The sequence below is a fragment of the Balaenoptera physalus genome (assembly GCF_965194825.1).
Source record: "Balaenoptera physalus genome assembly, chromosome: 16".
Taxonomy (NCBI): Eukaryota; Metazoa; Chordata; class Mammalia; order Artiodactyla; family Balaenopteridae; genus Balaenoptera; species Balaenoptera physalus.
In genome coordinates this window covers 69,810,839-69,832,927 of record NC_138898.1, presented here as the reverse complement: position 1 = coordinate 69,832,927, position 22,089 = coordinate 69,810,839, and the positions used below count along the sequence as shown (strand labels likewise).

At 40.8% G+C, this 22,089-nt stretch overlaps 1 protein-coding gene and 2 long non-coding RNA genes across 3 annotated transcripts in view; 2 read left to right on the top strand and 1 right to left on the bottom strand.

Moving 5' to 3' along the window:
- Positions 1-358: 358 nt before the first annotated feature.
- LOC309645682 overlaps positions 359-22,089 on the bottom strand; it is a 114,243-nt gene continuing 92,512 nt past the window's right edge. The window contains exon 4 of the long non-coding RNA XR_014255011.1: positions 359-2,804. This is a non-coding gene — a long non-coding RNA (uncharacterized lncRNA). The remainder of the gene's footprint in view (positions 2,805-22,089) is intronic.
- Positions 5,613-22,089, top strand: part of LOC309645695 — a 331,483-nt gene continuing 315,006 nt past the window's right edge. Inside the window, exon 1 of the long non-coding RNA XR_014255023.1 lies at positions 5,613-7,076. This is a non-coding gene — a long non-coding RNA (uncharacterized lncRNA). The remainder of the gene's footprint in view (positions 7,077-22,089) is intronic.
- Positions 7,624-10,889, top strand: GPR139 (G protein-coupled receptor 139). Its single transcript, XM_082431139.1, has one exon. It carries the CDS (start codon positions 7,720-7,722, stop codon positions 8,500-8,502), a length of 783 nt encoding a protein of 260 aa, XP_082287265.1. The 5' UTR covers positions 7,624-7,719; the 3' UTR covers positions 8,503-10,889.

The following is a 22,089-nucleotide window of genomic DNA, read 5'->3' as shown; positions in this document are numbered from 1 at the left end:
ACAGCCGTGGTGTCAGTGGCCGGCTCTTGTTCACGTGACTGCCACTGCGGTCAGAAAGTGCTTCTTGGTGTCTAACCTAAATCTTTTTGTAGCTTCCCTTCTTACAAATTCTATTAGCTGCCTTTAAGAAGAAAGGAGGGAGAAAGGGAGGGAGGGAGAGAGGGGAGAGAGAGGGAGGAAGGGGAAAAAAATGTGTTACCCTTTAAGCCAGCATTTCTACTTTTGAGAATTTATTCTACAGAAATATGCAAAGATGTTTAATGAAGCTCTGTGGTGGCCAAAATAATAAAATAAAACAAAATAAAATAAGTAATGTCCAGCCGTAAGTGAATATTTCATGAATATTATTGACATAGGAAAAAATCCATGATTTATTTCTAATTGATAAAAAAATCCAACTTGGGGCTTCCCACATGCCGTGGAGCAACTAAGCCCGTGTGCCAAAACTACTGAGCCTGCGCCCTAGAGCCCACGAGCCACAACTACTGAGCCCATGTGCCACAACTACGGAAGCCCACACACCTAGAGCCCGTGCTCTGCAACAAGAGAAGCCACCGCAATGAGAAGCCCACACACCGCAACAAAGACCCAACGAAGCCAAAAATAAATAAATAAATAAATAAATTTTTAAAAGAGAGAGAAAAAAGAAAATAAAAAACCAACTTGCACAACAGTATTAGTGTATGATCTCATTTTGTGGTGATAATCATATTACTAATTATATTTATAATTATAGGCATATAAATATCCTAGAGATACAGACACCAAATGGTTAATAAACCTCTGTTCTGGTTGCAGCATTGCAAACCACCCTAAAACTTAGAGGCTTAATACAGCCATTTAGGATTATTTGTCCTGGTTCTTAGGCTGACTGGACTCAGCCGGATGGCTCTTGCTCAGGGTCTCTCGCAGTGGCAGCCGCAGGGCACTGGGACTGCAGTTATTTGGGGGTTCCATGGAGCTGGGCATCCAAGAGCGCTCACTCACATGACAGACAGTTGATGTTGGCTGTCGGCTACGAGCTCACCTGGGGCTTTCAACCGGAGTCCCTACACACGACATCTCCATGTGGCTTGGCCTTCTCACAGCTGGGCTCCAAGATGCAGCATCCCAAAGAAAGTATTCAGAAGTCCCACTTACAACCTGGTCATGCAGTGTCACTCCCACAATAGTCTATTGGTTGAAAATGAATCACAGGGACTTCCCTGGTGGCGCAGTGGTTAAGAATCCGCCTGCTAATGTAGGGGACACGGGTTCGAGCCCTGGTCCAGCCTTGGATGGGGCAAGATCCCACATGCCGCGGAGCAACTGAGCCCATGTACCACAACTACCAAGCCCGCGTACCACAGCTACTGAAGCCTGCATGCCTAGAGCCCATGCTCTGCAACAAGAGAAGCCACCAGAGAAGTCACCGCAATGAGAAGCCCGCACACCGCAACGAAGAGCAGCCCCCGCTCACTGTAACTAGAGAAAGCCCGTGCGCAGCAACAAAGACCCAATGCAGCCAAAAGTAAATAAATTTTTTTTTTTTTTTAAAAAGTGAATCACCGGACAAGCTCCAATTCAAGGGGAGGAGACTACACAAAGGCATGAATACCAGGCGGTATGGTTCACTGGGGACCGTCTAAGAGACTAGATACCATAATATCTCTAGAAAATGGGATTCGGACAGACTTTCACTTTCCAGTGTCTAATGTAATAGTTACATGTACAGACTCAGGAGACAAAAAGCCTGGCTTAATGTCTTGGCTCACCACTCGCTTGCTCTGTGACCTCAAACAAGTTACTTATAACCTCTCTAAGCCTCGATGCTCTCAGATAATTGTTCCAACCTCATAGGGTGGTTGTAAAAATTAAATGAAATTAAATGTGTGTAAGATGCTTAGAAGTAAATGCTCAATAAAAGTGAGCTAATAATATTATTATACACTGATATAATGTTTAATTTTTACAGGCATATTTTACTTTTGTAATTGAAAAAAATAATTTTCAAAGACCAAAAAAAAAAAAACCAAAAACCAAGAAATGTAGCAGAATTAAGAGATATAAACTGAGAACTCCCAGTCAGGGCTCTTCCAATGAATCTGCAGGAACTTCTTAGTCCTCACAGACACAGAAAATACCTCTGGAAGACCTTGACCCTTTCCCTCTGCACCAGTCAACCGTCCAGCGGTGGGGTCGGACAGCCCAACCTGTGTTGATCTTTTAGCTACTCCCTAAATCCTCTCAAGTTTGAGCATGGTAAACTGCAAAGTATAGGAAATGAATTCCCCCAAGAATATAATAACAAGAAGCTTTGTAATCACAAAACATGGGCTTTATATTACCCAGGAGCTTAAACCTGTCCAACGACACCATTGACAGGAAAGATTTGCTTTTTAGAAGCATTGACATTTTGATGGTGAAGTTCACGTGGACTTGCTTGGATGGGATTGGTTGGTTTTCCACACAACAGATTCTTGGGCCTGTTAATTTGAGAAAAAAGCTGAGAAATGGAATTTCAGGTGGTGATGACTTGGGTTTCTTAGCTTATTCATCCTTTATAAATACACACAGACCCTGTCAACAGCACTCCTTTTCTTTGGGGAAAGAACTATCACAGTGGAAACGAAAGGATTTTTCAATGTGGGGAATTATAGCAAATGCCAACCTTGAGAGTTGAAAATTCTACCTTCTCATTTCTTTTTCAGAAAATCAATACACAGGCATTGTTCCATTCCCCTCTGGGTCTCTGTGGCTCACACATCTCTCTCATGCCAAGGATGTTCTAAGTGTTCTTGATATTGCCTTGGGAGCAAACCGACCTGCACGAAAGAAATGGGAAACTCAATGTCTGCACGTTAGTTTCTCGAGAGACACAGTTACTAGAAACTTAAGGAAATGTCAAATATGAATAGCTGGAAATTTAATTTGGAGTTGATGACTTGCCTGACTTAAAGCATTAATTAGGTGGAGATGGAATATTTTTGAAGAGTTTGGATATGGAAAATTTTTAGCACCACATTACAAACAGGGTTCAATGAGGAAGTAAGAGATGGTGGTGAAAAGTGACTCTCTGCCGAATATATACAGTCAGCCCTCTGTATCCGTGGATGTGGAACCCACGGAGACAGAGAGCCATCTGTACTCTACAATTTTATTTCAGGAACTTGAGCATCCGCAGATTTTTGTATCACAGGAGGGTCCTGGAACCAATCCCTGCAGATACTAAAGGATGACTGTATAACATTTTTTTCTGGGGAGACCCCAGCATTTATTCATTCCTACCCCCCTTATAAGCTGGGGAGCAGATCAGGGACATGAGAGAGTGTGTGGGCATTGTTTAATGAATGGAAAAAAGAGGTTCTGAGAAATGATGGCACTTCTCTAAGTCAGGGGCAACTGAGAGAACAGGAATCACTTTCCTCCGGCTGGAAACAAAGTGGAACTTGATATGCCATAAAGTCAGAGAGAGCTGGAGTCAACTTCAGGCTCTCCCACTTACTCAGTTTGTGGCTATGGACAGATAACCTAAAAATCCAAGCCTCAGTTTCCTCCCCTGTAAAACAGGGATGATAATAGGACTGATGAGAGTCCTTCTTTCAGTTCCATGAATACCAAGTTCTTTCCTACCTCAGAGCCTTTGCACTTGCCATTCCCCCTGCTTAGAGGCTTAGAGTTCTTTTCTCACGGATCTTTTTATGGCAGATCCCCTCTCCTCATCCTTAATTGAACTCAAATGTCCAATCTAAAAACCAACACCCCCCCAACAATTTGTCTCATCCCTTGGTTTTATTCTGTATAGCATCGCTATCTGAAATTCTGTGGTACATTTTTGTATTTATGCGTTGTCTCTCTCACCCACTATACTATAAGCCCCATGATAAAAGGGAACTTGTCCATTTTGTTAATTCCTGCATCTCCATCGCCTCATACAGTGCCTGACACATAGTAAATGCTCCGCTAATAATTGTTGAATGAGTGGATTCTCAGTCAAGAACTAACATTCATTGAGAACTTACCACATGCCGGATACTGTTCTAACCACTTTATAAAAATTATCTCACTTAATCCTCAGAATAACCCTATTAAACCTATTTTATAAAAAAGGAAACTAAGGCACAGCGGGGTTGAATAAATTTGCCCAAAGCCAAAGAGTCAATAAATAATAGAGCCGGGACTGAACCCCAGGCAGCCTGGCCCCAAACTCCACATTCTAAATCACTGTGCCCTGATGCTCTTGGCTTGATGGGAAAGCATCAGACCTGGTTTTACAGCTTGAGTTCCATGAAACTCTGTCAGGTCGGAGTAGCCTAAATTTTGACCCATAACCTCCTCCAAAGCCTTTGCCCTTCATTCTGTGTCTATGCACCTGTGGCTCTTGTATCACTGTGTGTATTCTTGCTTGTCTCTTTAATACTCAGCCCCTTGCATGCTGTTTCTACACTCTCTGAATGGAGACTCTGAATGTCTACAATACCAATTTGTATCCATCTTGGGCCCATGTACACAGAAGGAAGATGCTAGATGTTTTTTGAAAGGATTTCTAAATGAATAAGACATTTTCGAACACTTTTCAACAGGCTGTTTAATAAAAGAGAGCTATGAAGTGCAAAAATGTATACAAAGCAAGTAGAAATCAATATGAGTATTCCTTGCCTTAATAAACTCAACTCTTCATGCTTTCGCCACCTCAGGGCCTTTGCACATGCTGTTGCCTTTGCTTGAAACACTTTCTCCAACCACCTTTTTTGCCTATTTACCTCCTACTGGGTCTCCAAACTTCAGCTTGGACATCACTTCCTCAGTAAAGATTCTTCTGATCACTAATAGCACTTACTAGAGCTTCCAGTTACACATTTTCTTCTGTGATTCTTCGGTTGATGCTTTTCTTGCATAGTAAACTCTAAGCTCCATGAAGTTAAGACGGACCATGTCTATTTTGTTCAATATCTCCTTCCAGGGCATAGCTCATAGTAGGTATGGAAAAACACTGTTGAATACATAAGTAAACTTTTGAAATTTCAGAATTAATAATATAAAGAATTTTGCTTTAATGGACCTCTTTTCTTAGGTATTGACTTAAAGTAAAATTTACTCATAATTTTTCTTTATTGTGCAGGGTGTAACATACCCACATGGTACCCCCGCCCCCGCTTAGAAGTATTGATATTGCCGAGTGGTTTAAAGCATGGGTATTGAATGCTCTAAACCACTGGGAATGAATACTGGATAATTAATATAATTGGTACCTTAACTCTTAACTTCAAAATGTTATTTCAAAGTGCTTTGAGCAAGAACAAGGACAGCACAGACTTAAACAAATAAACAAACAAAAAAACCTGACAGTGCCGAGTAATGAGAGGTTATGGAGCAACTGGAACTCTCATACTCTACTTTTGGGAGTGCAGATTAGTAAAACCACTTTACAGAGCAATTCAGCCATATCTGGTGAAGATGAAGATGCACATATTCTAAAACATAATAAACACCCTTCTACATATGTATATACTACCTGAGAGAAACTCTGACTCACAGCTGCTTCTCATGGAGAGTCATATCAAGGTATTAACTATAGCAGTTTATAACAGCAAAATCCTGAAACCAATTTAAATGTGTATATATATATATATATATATATACACAAACACACATCGATGTCTGTATAGTATATGTGTATATATATACACATATAGACAGCTAGATGTATATGTCTACATAATATGTGTATATATACACATATACATATATAGACATATGTGTGTATATGTATAAATATGTCTATGCATATATGAATAAATAAATTGCAGTAAGTTTATTAATGGAATTGCTCTATAGTTGTTAAGATGAGTGAAATAGATCTACATGTATCAAAAAAAACAGGTCTCAAAAGCAACTTGTTGTGTGAAAAAAAGCGGCATGTAGAGTGGCAGGTTCTGCGTAAAAGAAAGTTAAGAGTATGCAAACGTGGCCCTGAAGACCGCAGCACTGTGGCTGCCTCTGGCGGGGAAAGGGGGAAGGGAAATGATGGGCTGGAACAATTTCAAAGAAGACTTCAACTGCATCTATAGTGTCGTTTCTTTATTTAAAAAAAACTAAAGCATATGTGGCAAAATGTTAAAATTTGTTTAACCTGAGTGATGAATACACCAGGGTGTGCATATTAAAGACATTTTCACATGTGAACTATTGTGAAATAATTTTAAAGGCACATGCGAGAAAGAGAGCCCTGGATTCCAGCTCTGCCACTGCACTTCAGACAGGGGACGTAAATTCTCTCAGACCCTTGTTTGCAAACTAGGATTAATAATGTTCAAATTTCAGGCTTGGTTGTGAGTTAATGAGAATAAATGTGTAGAATGACTTCCAGATGTTATCCATTGGGATATCATTTTAGAGTGAGTCCCTAGTGACTTTCCAGATGTATCTTATTCAGAGAGACATTTGTTTTTTTTAAAACTGATCAGAATTATGTGGATGCATTCCAAAACAATTCTGACCCCCAGAAAAATAATCTATTGCTACTATTTTTGCAAAACCTATATACACACATATTGTACAGACATGCATAAGCACAGATTATTTATTAACTATGATTGCCCTGAGGGAGGGGTACTTGGGTGGTTGGAGAATAAGAGTGGAAGGAAATTTTACTTTTCTATTAACTTTAATTATGTACCATGTGTACCTACTCTAAAAATAAATATAATTTATTTTTAAATTAATCTAAAGGTCATGATCTTCTCCATTCCTTCAATTCTAGACCCACTTAAAAAAGAAAGGTCTTGGGCTTCCCTTGTGGCGCAGTGGTTGAGAATCCGCCTGCCAATGCAGGGGACACGGGTTCGAGCCCTGGTCTGGGAAGATCCCACATGCCGCGGAGCAACTAGGCCCGTGAGCCACAACTACTGAGCCTGCGCGTCTGGAGCCTGTGTTCGGCAACAAGAGAGGCCGCAACAGTGAGAGGCCCGCGCACCACGATGAAGAGTGGCCTCCCGCTCACCGCAACTAGAGAAAGCCCTCGCACAGAAACGAAGACCCAACACAGCCAAAAATAAATAAATAAATAAAATGTAAAAAAAAAAAAAGAAAGAAAGGTCTTAAAATCCAAGTTCTAAAGGTTCTTAAGAGGTTGTATAGTCCAATGTACTACTTGAGCACGGGAAACAGGAAATGCCATCGCAGCCCCATATTCTCCATGCAGTCAGACAAAAGAAAGAGCACAGGATTGGGGATTAGAGGATCTGGGTTTGGTCCCTGTCACCATGAACGGCTAACTCTTTGGCTCTAAGTGAGTTCCTTAAGTTCTCTGAGACCCAGTTTCATTTCTGAAGTGAGGACAATGGCAGCACCACTGTCATGACCGTGTAAGGGACAAATTAAGTACAATGTGAACATGAAACTTTGTCAAAATAGCATCCAGATGTTTGTATGAGGTGCAATTGCAGTGCAGAGATTGTCCCTCAAGAGCATGGGTTCAGTCCCTTTGATTTCCGTGGGAGTGCCTAACACACTATGCCTAGGGGCCCCTAGTAGCCAATAAAGTCATCTTGCTTCAGACATAAACCAGATTCTCTTCTCTCCACAGCAAATATCCTAACCGTGATCATCCTCTCTCAGCTGGTGGCTAGGAGACAGAAGTCCTCCTACAACTATCTCTTGGCACTTGCCGCTGCTGACATCTTGGTCCTCTTTTTCATTGTGTTCGTGGACTTCCTGTTGGAAGATTTCATCTTGAACATGCAGATGCCTCAGGTTCCCGACAAGATCATAGAAGTGCTGGAATTCTCATCCATCCACACCTCAATTTGGATTACTGTTCCACTAACCATTGACCGGTATATTGCGGTCTGCCACCCGCTCAAGTACCACACAGTCTCCTACCCAGCCCGCACCCGGAAAGTCATTGTAAGTGTTTATGTCACCTGCTTCCTGACCAGCATCCCCTACTACTGGTGGCCCAACATCTGGACTGAAGACTACATCAGCACCTCCGTGCATCATGTCCTTATCTGGATTCACTGCTTCACTGTGTACTTGGTGCCCTGTTCCATCTTCTTCATCTTGAACTCAATCATTGTATACAAGCTCAGGCGGAAGAGCAATTTTCGCCTCCGTGGCTACTCCACAGGGAAAACCACTGCCATCTTGTTTACCATTACCTCCATCTTTGCCACACTCTGGGCCCCACGTATCATCATGATCCTCTACCACCTCTATGGGGCGCCCATCCAGAACCGCTGGCTGATGCACGTTATGTCCGACGTTGCCAACATGCTGGCCCTTCTGAACACGGCCATCAACTTCTTCCTCTATTGCTTCATCAGCAAGCGGTTCCGCAAAATGGCGGCCGCTACCCTCAAGGCCTTCTTCAAGTGCCAGAAGCAACCGATACAGTTCTACACCAACCATAACTTTTCCATAACAAGTAGCCCTTGGATCTCGCCGGCCAATTCACACTGTATCAAGATGCTGGTGTACCAGTACGACAAAAATGGAAAACCTATAAAGGTATCCCCATGACCTCAGAGGTTTGGCTCCTAGTGTCTCTGCGTAATCCATTTCCAGATGGGAATGTGGCCCATCCTCTGGCTGAACAGCTCTCCTTAAGAGTGCTAACCTGATTTCCTGTCTCCACAGATTGAGCAACTCTCAGACTGGTAGATGAGGAAAGATGGAGGAGAAGAAAGAAAAGCATGAATCTTGTTTTCATTTATGCATTCATTTCTACCAAGTCATGCTGACAGCAAAAGTTCCTACCAGTTTGAAGATGTCATTGGAGGTTGTGTCATTATCCTGTGGCCTGTAAGGACACACAGTAGAGAAATAGTCTGTGACTTAGCCTTGGCACCATCCACAGTCACTGGAAACTGCTCATTTATGTGACACATCAAGCCACAGTAGCACATAGCTGAGCCCACACTCTTCTTCCAAGAGCTGAGGTCATCCATCATTTCCCTGTGCTGTTACCAGCAGCTAACGATGCTGACCAATTTGGGAATTTTCCAAGGTGCCCTTTGTCCTAGTGAGGGTTTTGGTCTTGAAGTGGCCCTGGCACCCCTATCTGTAGAATGAGATTGTGGGCGCAGGGGAGGATTGGATCTTGCTCAAACTCTGGTCAGAGCTTCTGTGAAAAGGCTCCTAACCAACATAACCGCGACACTCAGACCTGGGGTCTAAGATGCAGCCTTTCTATTTGCCATTATGTATAGGTTTTAACTAGCTCCTCCAAAACAAAGACCCTGCCTGGTGTGTGGGGATATAGGAGGAGTTCTTGAGCCCAGAAAAACAAAAAAAATAAGCCCACTCTTGCCATTGTTTCAATCCATCCTTGTGTCAGCTGTGTACGGTCTCCTTACTCAAATAGCTTCTTGTTGCGGTGCCACGCAAGCTTCCTGGAGAAGCCTTTATGTGTAGAGTTGCCAACCCTGCCTCCTTGCTTGCTGAAGCCGTCACCAAACTGTTTTATTTGAAGTGACTTTGGAACTGGGTTTAATTTTTGAGGGTCAGGAACTGTAGCTCTCCAGGTGTGAAGGGAGACATTCTCAGCTCTGCCCCACTGCCCAGCTGGCGTTGCCATTCGGCCGCAAATGGCAGTGGAAAGGTACGCATGTTGTCTGCATGTCTGCCCTTTGATGCACGTGGCTCAGAAGGGTGGTGCCAGTTTTTGGTGATGCTATTTAACCCAGATCCTTTGCAAAATAATAAAACATGAGTTTATTTATTCTGCTCTTGTCTGTCCAAGGCAAGAACAGTTCTAGGGTGTAATTAATAGAGGCTTCCCTGGGAACTACCACTCATGTGTGCACATGCACAGACTTGATTACATTAGGTTCCTATGTACCCCATGATGTGTTTTGAAAGAAAAATCCATGCTGGAGTTTTTCTCAGTTACATTTTTTTTAAAGACTTCTCTCCCAGATTCCCAGTATTTAAACTTATCCCTGTTCTAGAAGAAGTCTTCCAAAATGATTTTGGAATTATATGATATTTTTGGTGACCCAACAAAAAGCAGACAGTTCACCTGGAACACTTGGTTCCCCAGGCTGAATTTTTACTGCACTTTTGTCCCTAAATGGGAAGACATGTCTACCTTTGTAAAGGGAACTTGCAATAAATGAGCAGGGTAGAAAAGGCTCCGATGCCACACAATCCCTAAACTTCAACCAATGTCCTCAACAATAATTCAATACAACTTTAGGTCACGTTCATCCTGATGATCCTAATTCCTACTCCTTTTCAATAATTGCAGTAGAGTCTCATCCAAAATCTGGCAGAGCCAAAGTTATTTCTGCAAAGTTCTCAGGAAGGAGCCATGTTGGAGACCATATTCTACCCCTTAAAAACTTAGCTAAGTTTTTTTTCCAGCATTGGAACAGTTTGCTGTTTCTTCTGTTGAAGACAAGACGGAGTTGGCTTGCATTTAGGGACCATATGGTATGACTCTAATGTACCCAAGAACATTAGGATCACACTGGTGCAGCAAGATGCTCCCACTAGAAGAGGTTCATGGACGTTGTTTGACTGAGGGACAAGCAGATTCGTATCTCCCAGGTCACAGTCTCCCCAGGGCACGCGCACATCTAGTGGAAGAGTGGCCAGATTTCCCCGCAGATTTCCCCCTAAGTTGCATTTCTCTCTGTTTCTTTTTGGCCAAGCATGTGTAGTCAGGCACCTGTTCATTAAATGTGCATATGATATGACTCCACCGCACCCCCTTGTGAATGAACGTTGACCAAAGGCTACCTACACCTAATATATATCAATATTTATTTAATTATTTATTTTTAAACACATAGCTCTGAAAAATGCTAGTTTGAACTATACGTGAATGAGTCACAGTGCAATATCTATAAAGGTTAAGCAATTCCTTTTTGAGAATGTATGTCAGATGAAAAATATGTATGTGGATCTCAGTGCTCTCTGCTCCACGTTTTTAGTCGTATGTAACAATTAATTATTGATGCTTAAAAAGTAAAAACTGGGTGTGCATTTGGAATGTTTTCCTCATACACTCGTTTATTACTTCTCTTAACAACAGAGGCTGTACCAAGTAGTATTGTGATCACTCTTCCTTCTGACTGTATTTTATATTTTGATACAGTAATGTTTAAAAGAGGTGTGATTTTTGAAGGCAGCCCAGTGAGGTGTTGTCTTCTGGTTAAAATGCATACAAATGCCTGTTGGCTTAGGTTGATGCATATCTCCTGAAGTTTATTTCAGATAATCTAAGGACTTTTAATTTATTCTTATTTATAGTAATAATTGTGGACAAAAATTAAAAGTTTTTTTAAAGAAAAAAACAAACTGTTAAGCCTTTTCTTTCAGGCCAGTTTTAGACATAAAGCCTTGAATTTTGAAGCCTGTCACGTAAACAGCTGCTGTTGATGGCACTTAAGCAATTGCCTTATATCAGGTTTTTGTGATGCCTCTTTCAAAGACTGTTAACTAGCATTCCTCTTGTATGATTTGTGTCCTTGGTTGGACATGCAGTGATGATACACATGTACACACTGTATCTTTTTATTGAACAACTCAAGGACTGAACTGTCTAATGGGAAGGAAATAAGGAGGATGACAGACAAACCATAAAAAACAGACCATGAGAAGGAATGAAGTTTCATTTTGCAAACACTCTGCAATTAGAAAAGGTTACTTTGCACAATTGGTGCCTACTGGTCCAAACTGGGGGCCTATCTGAAGTTAATAAGAGACTCTAGTGTTGGCTATTCCAGTTCAAAGAATGGAATAAAATGTTACCATAGAAAAATAGTAGATGTTCATATTTTCTTAATTAGATATATTGTGTTTGGACTTGTTTGTATTATAATAAATTCTAATATGGTGCACACTTGGTGTTTGGTAGATGCATATATGCTCAAGCAATGGCAGAACTCTGATTAAAATTTTTAAATAAGCATCTTCCTTATGCTTTGTGCTGGTGCTAGAACGAGACCTGAGTCCCACCTGCCCCGCCACTGAACTCTGCTTCCTATAATCCGAAATTAGGTAGCTTACTGGTTATAAATCTGAATTCTTTTCTGACTACATCATCTATGCATCTTCGAGACTGCGGTGGCTGTTATCATAAGTGGAAATCTAGCATAATGGCTGAGAGCTTGGGCTTTGAAGTCAGACAATCACAAGTTCATGTCCTAGCTCCACAATGTACTAGATGTTTGACCTTGAACAAGTCCTTGAAGATCTCTGAAAGATTGTCCTCATGTAGAAAGTGGTGTAAAAGTCAACTTTTCCCAGGTGCCTGAAAGGTAAATAGACACTCTCAAGGTCAGGACACCAAAGTTTGGAGTGAGTTATTGTCAGCTATAACTTTGCAGGCTCTGCCACTTTCTAGCTGTGTGGCCTTGGGCAATGTTTTCAGTCTTTCTGAGTCTCAATTTCCTCTCCATAAAATAGGGCTAATAGTAATTCCAGTACGTACTTCATGGGGTGGTGATTATTAATAGTAGAGCTAAAAAGAGCCTCCAATTGTACATCCTTTTACAGGTGAGGATGCTAGGCCCAAAGACTTTAATAATTTTGTCCAGAGTAGAACCCAAGTCACCTAACACTTCATCCTTTCCACTCTACCTCATTGTGTGTCTGAAAGATTCTGATTCATCCCTCCAAAAGTTCACATTATTTTTGTGCCCTTTTTAGAGTTGGTTATATTACATAGTTTTCCAACTCTTCAAACCCAGGTCATCCAAGCATGAGATATAGTATAACAGCATCATAATTAAAACACTTGATTTGACCTTTACCTGTGAGGTATAATTTTTGTTTTTAATTGACTCTAACAGGAATCCTAACCACAGCTCTCAAACTAGCTATGCATTTCCCACACAAACCACTGTCAATTCTGACAGCCATCTACAAACTATTGCCATAATCTATCTTTGCATCAACTTGAAGCATGAAAGTAACTTACAAGTTGAGAGGGAAGTACAGAAAAGCAAAGATCTTGATAAGAAGGTTGCAAACAGAAGCTGGTAAGCATGGCCACACTGTTCTCATTAATTTTGTTCACCAACTCAGGGAGGCAGGATAAAAGTGAGTTGATGGAGGTTGAACTTTTAAATAATAATCCTTTTATTACATTTATTGGCTAAATGTGATGGCTCAGCCTCTGTGAGGGTACGCAATTAGTCTGAGTACTTGCCAGGCACAACAAGGGGGATAAGAGGTTTGTGTCTATGGGATAAATAGACACAGTGAATTTCCTGGGTTTATTGAAAGAATGTGTCACTGTCATGCCAGAAAGAGAAAAAGAAAACTTTTCTGATTAAAAAGGAGCAAAACAGGGCTACGGGGAAGAGAGATGCCATCTCACCAACTCTGCATGAGGAGTTACCATGTCTGTGGAGCTTTGTTACCTAGTGAATGGTGGTAACATGATATTTCTCTCCACTGGAGATAAAACAAGAAGGAATGAGACCTAAACTGCAGTATAAGGGATCCAGATCAAACCAAAGAAGAAATCTTCACAGTGACATCTATTAAATCCACAAATGGTTTTCCATGGGAGTCCTTAGAATCTGCTTCTCTGGATATATTTCCAAATGGATTGTATATCAATCAGAGTCTTGGAGGGAAGCAAATCTCACTCAGATGATTTCAATAAAAAGACTTTAACCAAGAGACTATTAAATAATGATCTGAGCAAGAATAAGGGAAACAAAAAGAGCTATTGAGGCACCCAGGAACTAGAAACAATAGGAAGCCTTACCTCCCTATGCCTGATGGGGCAACGGGAGGAAATAGCTGTTACTGCAGCTCAAAGTAAGATGTGCTTTGGAGAAGGGGCCTTCCAGCAAGCAGGTGCCACACCGCTGCCGGAGATATGATGCCAGAGAGGAAGGAAGGGGTACCCCAACCTCTTTCTTCCTTCCCTCTGATATCATGCTGATGCCTCCACTGGCCAAGCTCAAAGAGAAGTCAGCGAGGAAGAGAGTGCAGGTGATGCAGTCCATAGTGGCCAGATCCCAAGGCACAAAGCAGTGAAAAATCAAGGGTGAAGTGAGATAGGAAGTGATTACAGAACAACCAGCAAAGGGTAGATTCTTATTTTACTATCATAGGATGCTGGAGAGAATCTTAGAGATTATTTCACTCAAATATCAAAAAGAAAGAAAGCTAAGGCCCAAGAGATCCCTTTGCCCAAGATTATACAACCTAGATGTTGGTAGGTCCAATTTCCAATGATTTCCTAGCACATTACAGGAAATATATGTTATAGACCTTTACAAGCTTGCTTTCTAACCTTCATCATTAGAAATGTCTTTTATTAATCTTCAGCATCTCCAATGACTAGACTATCAACTTGAATATGTCTAGGAATGGAAATAAAGAGCACCAAGAGAGTGGGCACTCATTTAACAACCATGTGTCCCAGCACTCCCATGGTCATTGATTTATTTGACTAATATGTGTTTAAATACACTATGTGCCAAGATCCATTCTAGGCATAGTGATTCAAGACAGATTCAGTGAATAAGACAGATAGGGCCCCTGCCCTAGTAGGAGAGACAATACACAAAGAAGCCAATAAAATAATTTCAGGTAGTGATAAGTTCTAGGAAATAAATAATAGTAAGTGACTAGGGTCAGGTGGAAAGAAGAACAGACAAATTAGTCAGGGAAGGCCTTTTTGAGAAGGTAACAGAACTGGAATCCAAATTAAAAGGAAACAGTCATATAAAGAACATTCCAGGCTAAGGGGAAAAAAGGACAGAGGCCTTGAAATGGGAATAATTTTGAGTACTCAAGGAAAAAACAGAAGACTAGTACTGCTGAAGCACAGTGACCCAGCAGAGAATGGTATTGAACAAGACAAGGAGGGGTGGGCAGGAGCAAAATCATGTACAGCTTTGTGGGCCCTGGTAAGGAATTTGGTGGTAAGGCAATGGAGAATTTTAAGTAAGAAACTGATGTGATCTTATTACTTCATTTAATCATCATAACTCTTAAAATGCTGTCACCTCCATTTTTCAGATGAGAAAACTGTCTCATGGGAATTAAATTAAGCTTGTTCAAGGTCACAGTGAGTAACTTATGAATTGTTTTTTAAGCCCAGTCCCGTCTGGTTCCATGAGCCACTTCATCAGGCCACTTTGACACATTTTCCTGGACATCCTAACACTCTCCTGAATTAGCAGCTTGTTCCCATTCGCCTTTTCAGTATCCAAGGTTGATATTTAGGCTAAAGTCATCCTCTAATTCCAGTAATGAGGATTCAGAAATCATCAGGTCATAATATTAAATGGTCCTATTTCATGACCCAATTCATGTGTCTAATGAAATCAGGCAGAGTAGAGTATCAGCCCCACAAGACTGTAGATGAAATAATGTAGACTCTACTAGCAGGTAGGGCATTAAAAAGGTATATACTTTTTAAAACTTTCCCACACAACCCGCAGTAATATTTTCGATGTCATTGTTTTGCAGATGCTTTTGTATGCAGCTTTCAAATCTTGGTCCTTCTCTAGTTTAGGCACTGGTCCTAAAAAAAAAAAAAAAAAAAAAAAAAAAATTGCCTGTGCTTCTGTCCAAGGTGCTGAAGCCATTTGGCCATGAATTTGACTTGAGCAAGAAAGGTAATATCTGTTAAGATTTTATGTATGAAGATTCAGATTTTGCTCCCCCTTTTCATTAAAAAAAGGAATTGGGACAACATTATTTACTTTATGAAACCATTTAAAATACGATTTCTTACAGAAACAAAATTCACTGTCCTTGCTCCTCCACCTAACAGGAGCATTGCATGGGCATCCCCTGGGAGTTTGTAAGAAATGTGGAATCACAGACCCCACCCAGCCTGCTGAATCTGAATTTTAATAAGATCCCCAGGTAATTCACACACATATTAAAGTTTGGGAAGCACTGCACTGCTGCACTTTAAAACAGTGGTTTTACACCCTTGGCAAGCTTTTGAAAATCCCAATCCCAAGATGAAATCCAGATAGCAGTATTTTCTAAAGCTCTTCAGATGATTCTAGTGTTCACCCAAGATGGAGATGCTTTTTTTTTAGTGAAGTATAGTTGATGTGCAATATTATTTAAGTTACAGGTGTACAACATAGTGATTCACAATTTGTAAAGGTTATACTCCATTTATCGTTATTATAAAGTATTGTCTATATTCCCTGTGTTGTAGTCATATTGTGTTGTATTCTTGCAGCTTATTTTATACATAATAGTTTGTACCTCTTATTTCCCTACCCCTATATCACCCCTCCCCTCTTCCCTCTCCCCACTGGTAGCCACTAGTTTGTTCTCTATATTTGTGAGTCTGCTTCCTTTTTGTTATATTCATTAGTTTGTTTTATATTTTAGATTCCACATATGAGTGATACCATAAGTATTTGTCTTTCTCTGTCTGGCATATTTCACTTAGCATAATACCCTCCAAGTCCATCCATGTTGTTGCAAATGGCAGATTTTCATTCTTTTTTATGGCTGAGTAATGTTCCAATGTGTGTGTGTGTGCATATATATATATACACATGCGTGTGTGTATATATATATTCATACATATCTTCTTTATCCATTCATCTGTTGATGGACACTTCCATATCTTGGCAATTGTAAATAATGCTGCTATGAACATTGGGGTGCATGTATCTTTTTGGGTGCATGTATCTTTTTGAATTGGCATTTTGGGGTTTTTGGATGTATACCCAAGAGTGGAATTGCTGGTTTGTTTGGTAGTTATATTTTTAGTTTTTTTTGAGAAACCTCTGTAGTGTTTTCAACAGTGGCTGCACAAATTTACTTTCCCACCAACAGTGTTTGAGAGTTTCCTTTTCTTAGATAGAGATTCTTTTCAAAGAAAACTTTATATCACTACCATAAGCGAAAACCAGTATCACCTGCCCTAAATAGATAGACACCATTAAAGAAAAAGATCAAAGATTGTCAATAATTCTTACGTTACATAATTGTCGGAAACTGACATCTACTCTCTTTTTGTTAAAAAAACAAAAGATAGGTGTTAAGGGCCTACTACCACCATATTGAGACTTTTCTTTAACCTAATCGGAAGAATTAATAGCAAAATAGAAAGGGAGAAATTTTTTTCACAATCTGCTTCATTGTTACTGCTATCTCAGCCTACTCACACACCCCTTGTGTTATAAACACTGTACTTTGTGAAACACTGATCTATTAAATAAGGAGGTTTCAGCAGCTTCTTTATTTTAGTGATTCCCAACCTTAGCTGCACTTTAGACTCACCTAGAGTGTTTTTAAGCCTATGTCCAGACTCTACCCCCAGATGCATTAAATCAGAACATCTGGGAATGGGCCCAAGGCATCAGAATATTCTAAAACATTTCCAGGTGATTCTGATATACAGCCAGGATTAAGAACCTGCTTGTCTACTTGGTAACACTTGGTTGACTATAAGAACTGAGAAATTACAACATAACTTTCCCAAATAATCTGTCATCAGGCCAGTTCCCTAATTCAAACTCTCCACAGTTTGTTAAGGTTTCCGTTGCATGTGCAGTTCTCACTGTTGAAGATTAAGGGGGCTGGCAAATCATACCCATCTACCCCCTCACTCTCAGTGCGGAACAAACTGAGAAATAGATTCAAGAAATAGACTAGTGGCAATCAATTATCAACTCTATTACGGGAAGGGTAGGTTGGAAAACCTCAGTTGAATCCAGGGCCAATGGACTTCCTCCCCAACCAGTTTAGATCTCGGCTCAGACACCCCTGAGGGAGTCTGGAACTGCATAAAAGACAGTTACCCAGATGATTACAAGCAGAATTTCTGTCCCCCCAAGTAGAGTCTTATTAGTGAGAACAATTAGAGATGGACATCTAGACCCTACTCTGGAAGCCAAGCCTGGATCACAAACCAGTTAGGGTTCCTGTATGTAAGGTGGGTGCATAGAAAGAATTCCTCCCTTCTAGAGACCTGAGAAATCAAGAGTGAAGGAGAAATAAAGAGTGAAGTGATGGCTTTCTCACATATGCTGTGTTCCTTCTTCCAATCCTACAAATCAGTCAAGGCTTTCCTTCCCCATCAATGATGGAATGAAAGAGAAGGGTTGAGAGAAATTATATTCCAAATACTTGGGACAGTAAGATCAAGAATTCCTAAATTATGGACTAAAATAGAACTATTGGAGAAAACAGTTCCCCCTATACTCACCTCCTCATGACCTAGGGAATTTTAGAAATGTGACTCAGGGAATTTCACAACCCTCAAGGAGATAGACAGTCAGGTGTGTTGTACTGTTAAAATACTTAGAGAAAAGGCAAGAAAAGGTCATCCTGATCCTCCTGGGGCTTCAATGTCCTCAAATTAAGGCTATTGGGTACTTCCAAAGGCATAATTCTACCTTCAGGGTCTGAGAGTCTAGGCCCTGGTATATCTGTCTCTCATAGCTGGCACTCAGGTACCTAAAAGTTCTGAAATCAAAAATAATCTTAATTGACTTTGATTAAAATAAGGATGCCAAATAGCACTTTTAGGAGTGAACAAAGGTGGTGCCAAAATCAGACACATTCATAGCATTGCAACCCCCAAAGGCAGGTTTCTGGTTTGCAAGGATGCGGGTTGTGCAGATCTGAGTTCAAATGCTGATTCCACCACTTTCTAGCTGAGTGACATTGGACAAGTTACTCCCGGTCTCTGAGCTACTGTGGCCTGATATGTAAAATGAGAATAACCATAGTACTGACTTCAAAAGGAGGTAGTGAGAATTATTTGTAATATTATTAAGTATATAGAACATACTTGTATTATTCATAAACAGTATTATTATTATTTAGTTCCCTGTGATAGGGACGAGAGGAACATGGCATATTCCAGGACTTCTCTGGGAATCTTGGTCACCTTTACAATGAAGAGGACACTCCCAGGAAGAAAGGGTTTAGCTACGTCATTTTCCAGCTCTTTCTCTTTTCTAGTGTAGAGAAAGCATATCATTCATTTCAGTTATCCAATGACAGTCCCTGAGAAAGATATAGCATCAAAGATTTGGAAGACTAGAGGCAGGCCATCAGTCACTCCATACTCAATTTCAATTTTCAATGAAATGTGGCCTCTAGTTTTACCCTAATTCTTTCTCTCAGTCAGTTTGCATCCACTGTCAATCTCTGGAGTAAAACTTCAGCCTTTGGGATGATATGATGACAGCTGCATAAAGGCCAACTTGCCCGTCTTGTTAGAATTGCTATCACTTGGTTCCAATGATGAGAAAAATGGAAATAGTCCTTCCTGCTGGTGGGTGGAGGTTGATACGGGTGACCTGTATGTCCCCACTATGTCAAGAATGTCTCTAGGGCTCTGAAAGAGGATACAGCTATTCCTCAGCTGGAGACAAGGGCTTCTTGTTATTGTAAATTAATCTTGTAAATATCTGATTTCTAAGAAGCTGTAAGGAAATGACTCCCTACTGCTATATGTGTGTGCCTCTTAGTGTATCTGCTTTCTGGGGCATGGTGATGTGTTCTGACATTGCTGTCCCAGTGAGGTCTGCAAGGGAAAGGCCACAACCATGAGGGGAAAGGACAGGGCCTTTTCCACAGATGAGGTCATCATAGCATCAGTCATCCAGGAAAGAAGCAGGTCATCAGACAGTGGAAAAAGGAAATGTGCCTGGGAAGGTAGGAGAAAGGGCTCAGATTCTCTTTATCTTACCTTGGACAGTCTGGATATCAGCAGTAGTTTTCCCGGGGCAGAGATGTTAAAGATACGGCTTGAAGCCAGAAGAAAAAGGACTGAGATGGGCCATTTTTCCTGAGGCCCCATTAATGAGAAAGGTATACCTGGAGAAGCAGCTCTCCTTCAAGCTTGACCAGCTCTTTAAGGTTCTGTGTTAGTTTCCTGCTACAACCCCAGGACTTTAGCAAAGCCCTGTTTAAATATTCCATCTTGTCTCACTTGAACTGACATGTTAAACAAGAGTGTACCCCCAGTCAAGGCCAGCACAGCTGTAGAAGCCCCCTCCCAAAGAGAAAGTGAGACAGGATCAGATCTTATGATAAGAGATCTCCTGCCTGGGGAAGCAGCAGTATCTTTGAGAGATTAACTTCTCCCTTTGGTTTACACATATGCTGCTAGGGTTATAAAAGGATTGAACTGATGACATATTATCCACAGCCCAGAAAAGGCTAAAATGTTTAATAATCCAAATATACCCCTGCCTCATCATCTTACAGACACACAAAGAACTACATCAAGATGTTCCTTTAATCAAATTGTTTATGTCTTGCCTCCCTGTGTTCACTCAGGTCCCTCCTTCAATATTTCTGGGAGTCTCTGCAGTCATTTCACATGTTCTCAGTCTGTCAGCTATTGTGTCCATGTGGGGTCCCACCACCCCCCATTCCTCTTCTCTTGTCCCAGGTCCTCCTTGTTGATGTCTCCCAATCACGAAGAACTTCAGGGACCTCATTGTTGCCACTGCTGACAGAGGCCACATGAAAAAGACACCAAGGAGCTAGAGTAGGGCCCCTTCCTAGCAGAGGTGGGAAACTGTCCCTCTTCCTGGTCAAGTCACCTTGGCCCACATTTGGGGAAAAAATGGATGGAAGTTCTGACTATGAATAGGCAGTTCATGAAAGAGAAACCTGGATGGCTAATAAAAATAAAAAGCATGCCTTAGTTCACTAAAAATCAGAAATGTGAACATTAAGATATCAACAATGTTCACAACTAGCAGATTGATAATAATTAAAAGAAATAGACAACCTCAAGTGTTGGGTGGAAATGGAAAAGACAAGGACCTTTGGTGAGAGTGAAAATGGATACAGCCACTTTGAAAAGAAACTGGGCAACCTACAGAAAAATTGATGATGCATTACCTTACAACCAAATGATTCTATTTCCAGGTGTATGCTGGAGGGAAAAAACCTCCCATGTGCTCAGAGAGGTGGATACAGCGATGTTTATTGCATGTTGTTGTATTAGCAACAACTTGGAAGCAACCTATATGCCCATCAAGAGGAGAATGGATAAATAAATAGAATACCACAAAGCAACTGGATGAACTAAGGCTACATGTGTCAACAAGGATAGGCCTCAAAAAGGGAATGTTGAAAGTTGACACCTATGTACAGTATGATTCCATTTATATGAAGTTTCTCTGCATACATACATACCTTTGTAGAAACAGTATAAAAAACATGAACAGAGATGCGAAATTCCAAATTTCCGAGAGTGAGTACTTCTTGGACAAGAGAAAGAAGTTAAGAAGGGGACAGACATACCAGGAGCTGAAACTCTATCTGATATGTTTCATTACTTTAAAAAACTCTGAAACAAACAAGGCAAAATATTAAGACATTATATAGAAGAGTGTCCTTTCTGTTATTTCCTGTGACTTTCTGTGCATTTACAATATTTTACAATAATGTGACAGATATATCCTAAAGTAACCTTCAATGAGTCAAGTCCTTACATAATTCCCTCCCTATGAGTGCAGCAGAACTTGTGACTTGATTCTAACCAATAGAATACAGTAAAGGGGATAGATTGTCATTCTCATGATTAGGTTATGTCTTATGGCAAAGGTGATAGGCTGTCACTGCCATGATTTCATTACATTATATAAGACTCTGCCTTAGAAAACTAGAGTGAGATACTCTTGCTGGCTTTGACAAAGAAGCTGCCATGTTGTGGGAGAGCAACATGGCAGGGAACTGTGGGTGGCCCTCTAGGACCTCAGAGCTGCCCCCAGCCGGCACCCTGCAAGAAGCATGGACCCTCAGTGATATAACCACAAGGAAATGAATTCTGGCAGCAACTTGACTGACCTCGGGTCTGAATTTTTCCCCAGTCAAGACTCCAGATGAGAATACAACCCAGCCAATCTCTTGATTCCAGCATTCTTGGATCCAAGCAGAGGACCCAGGTAAGCCGTATCTGCACTCTCGACCCACAGAAACTGAGACCATGAAGGTGTGTTGTTTTAAACCTAAATTACTAAACTACTAAATTTGCAGCAACTTGTTACACAGTGGAAAAAAGCTAATACAAATAAAATATTCATGAAAAGAAACAGAAGTTTAGAGGAAAACCATAAAATTGTGATGTCGTAATGCTCAAGTTTCAAGAAGGAAGAAATTAGCTAAACAAAAGCTCTCAGGCTA

Coding starts and splice junctions, on each gene's coding strand:
- GPR139 (XM_082431139.1), top strand. CDS start 7,720: ATGCAGATGCCTCAGGTTCCCGACAAGATCATAGAAGTGCTGGAATTC.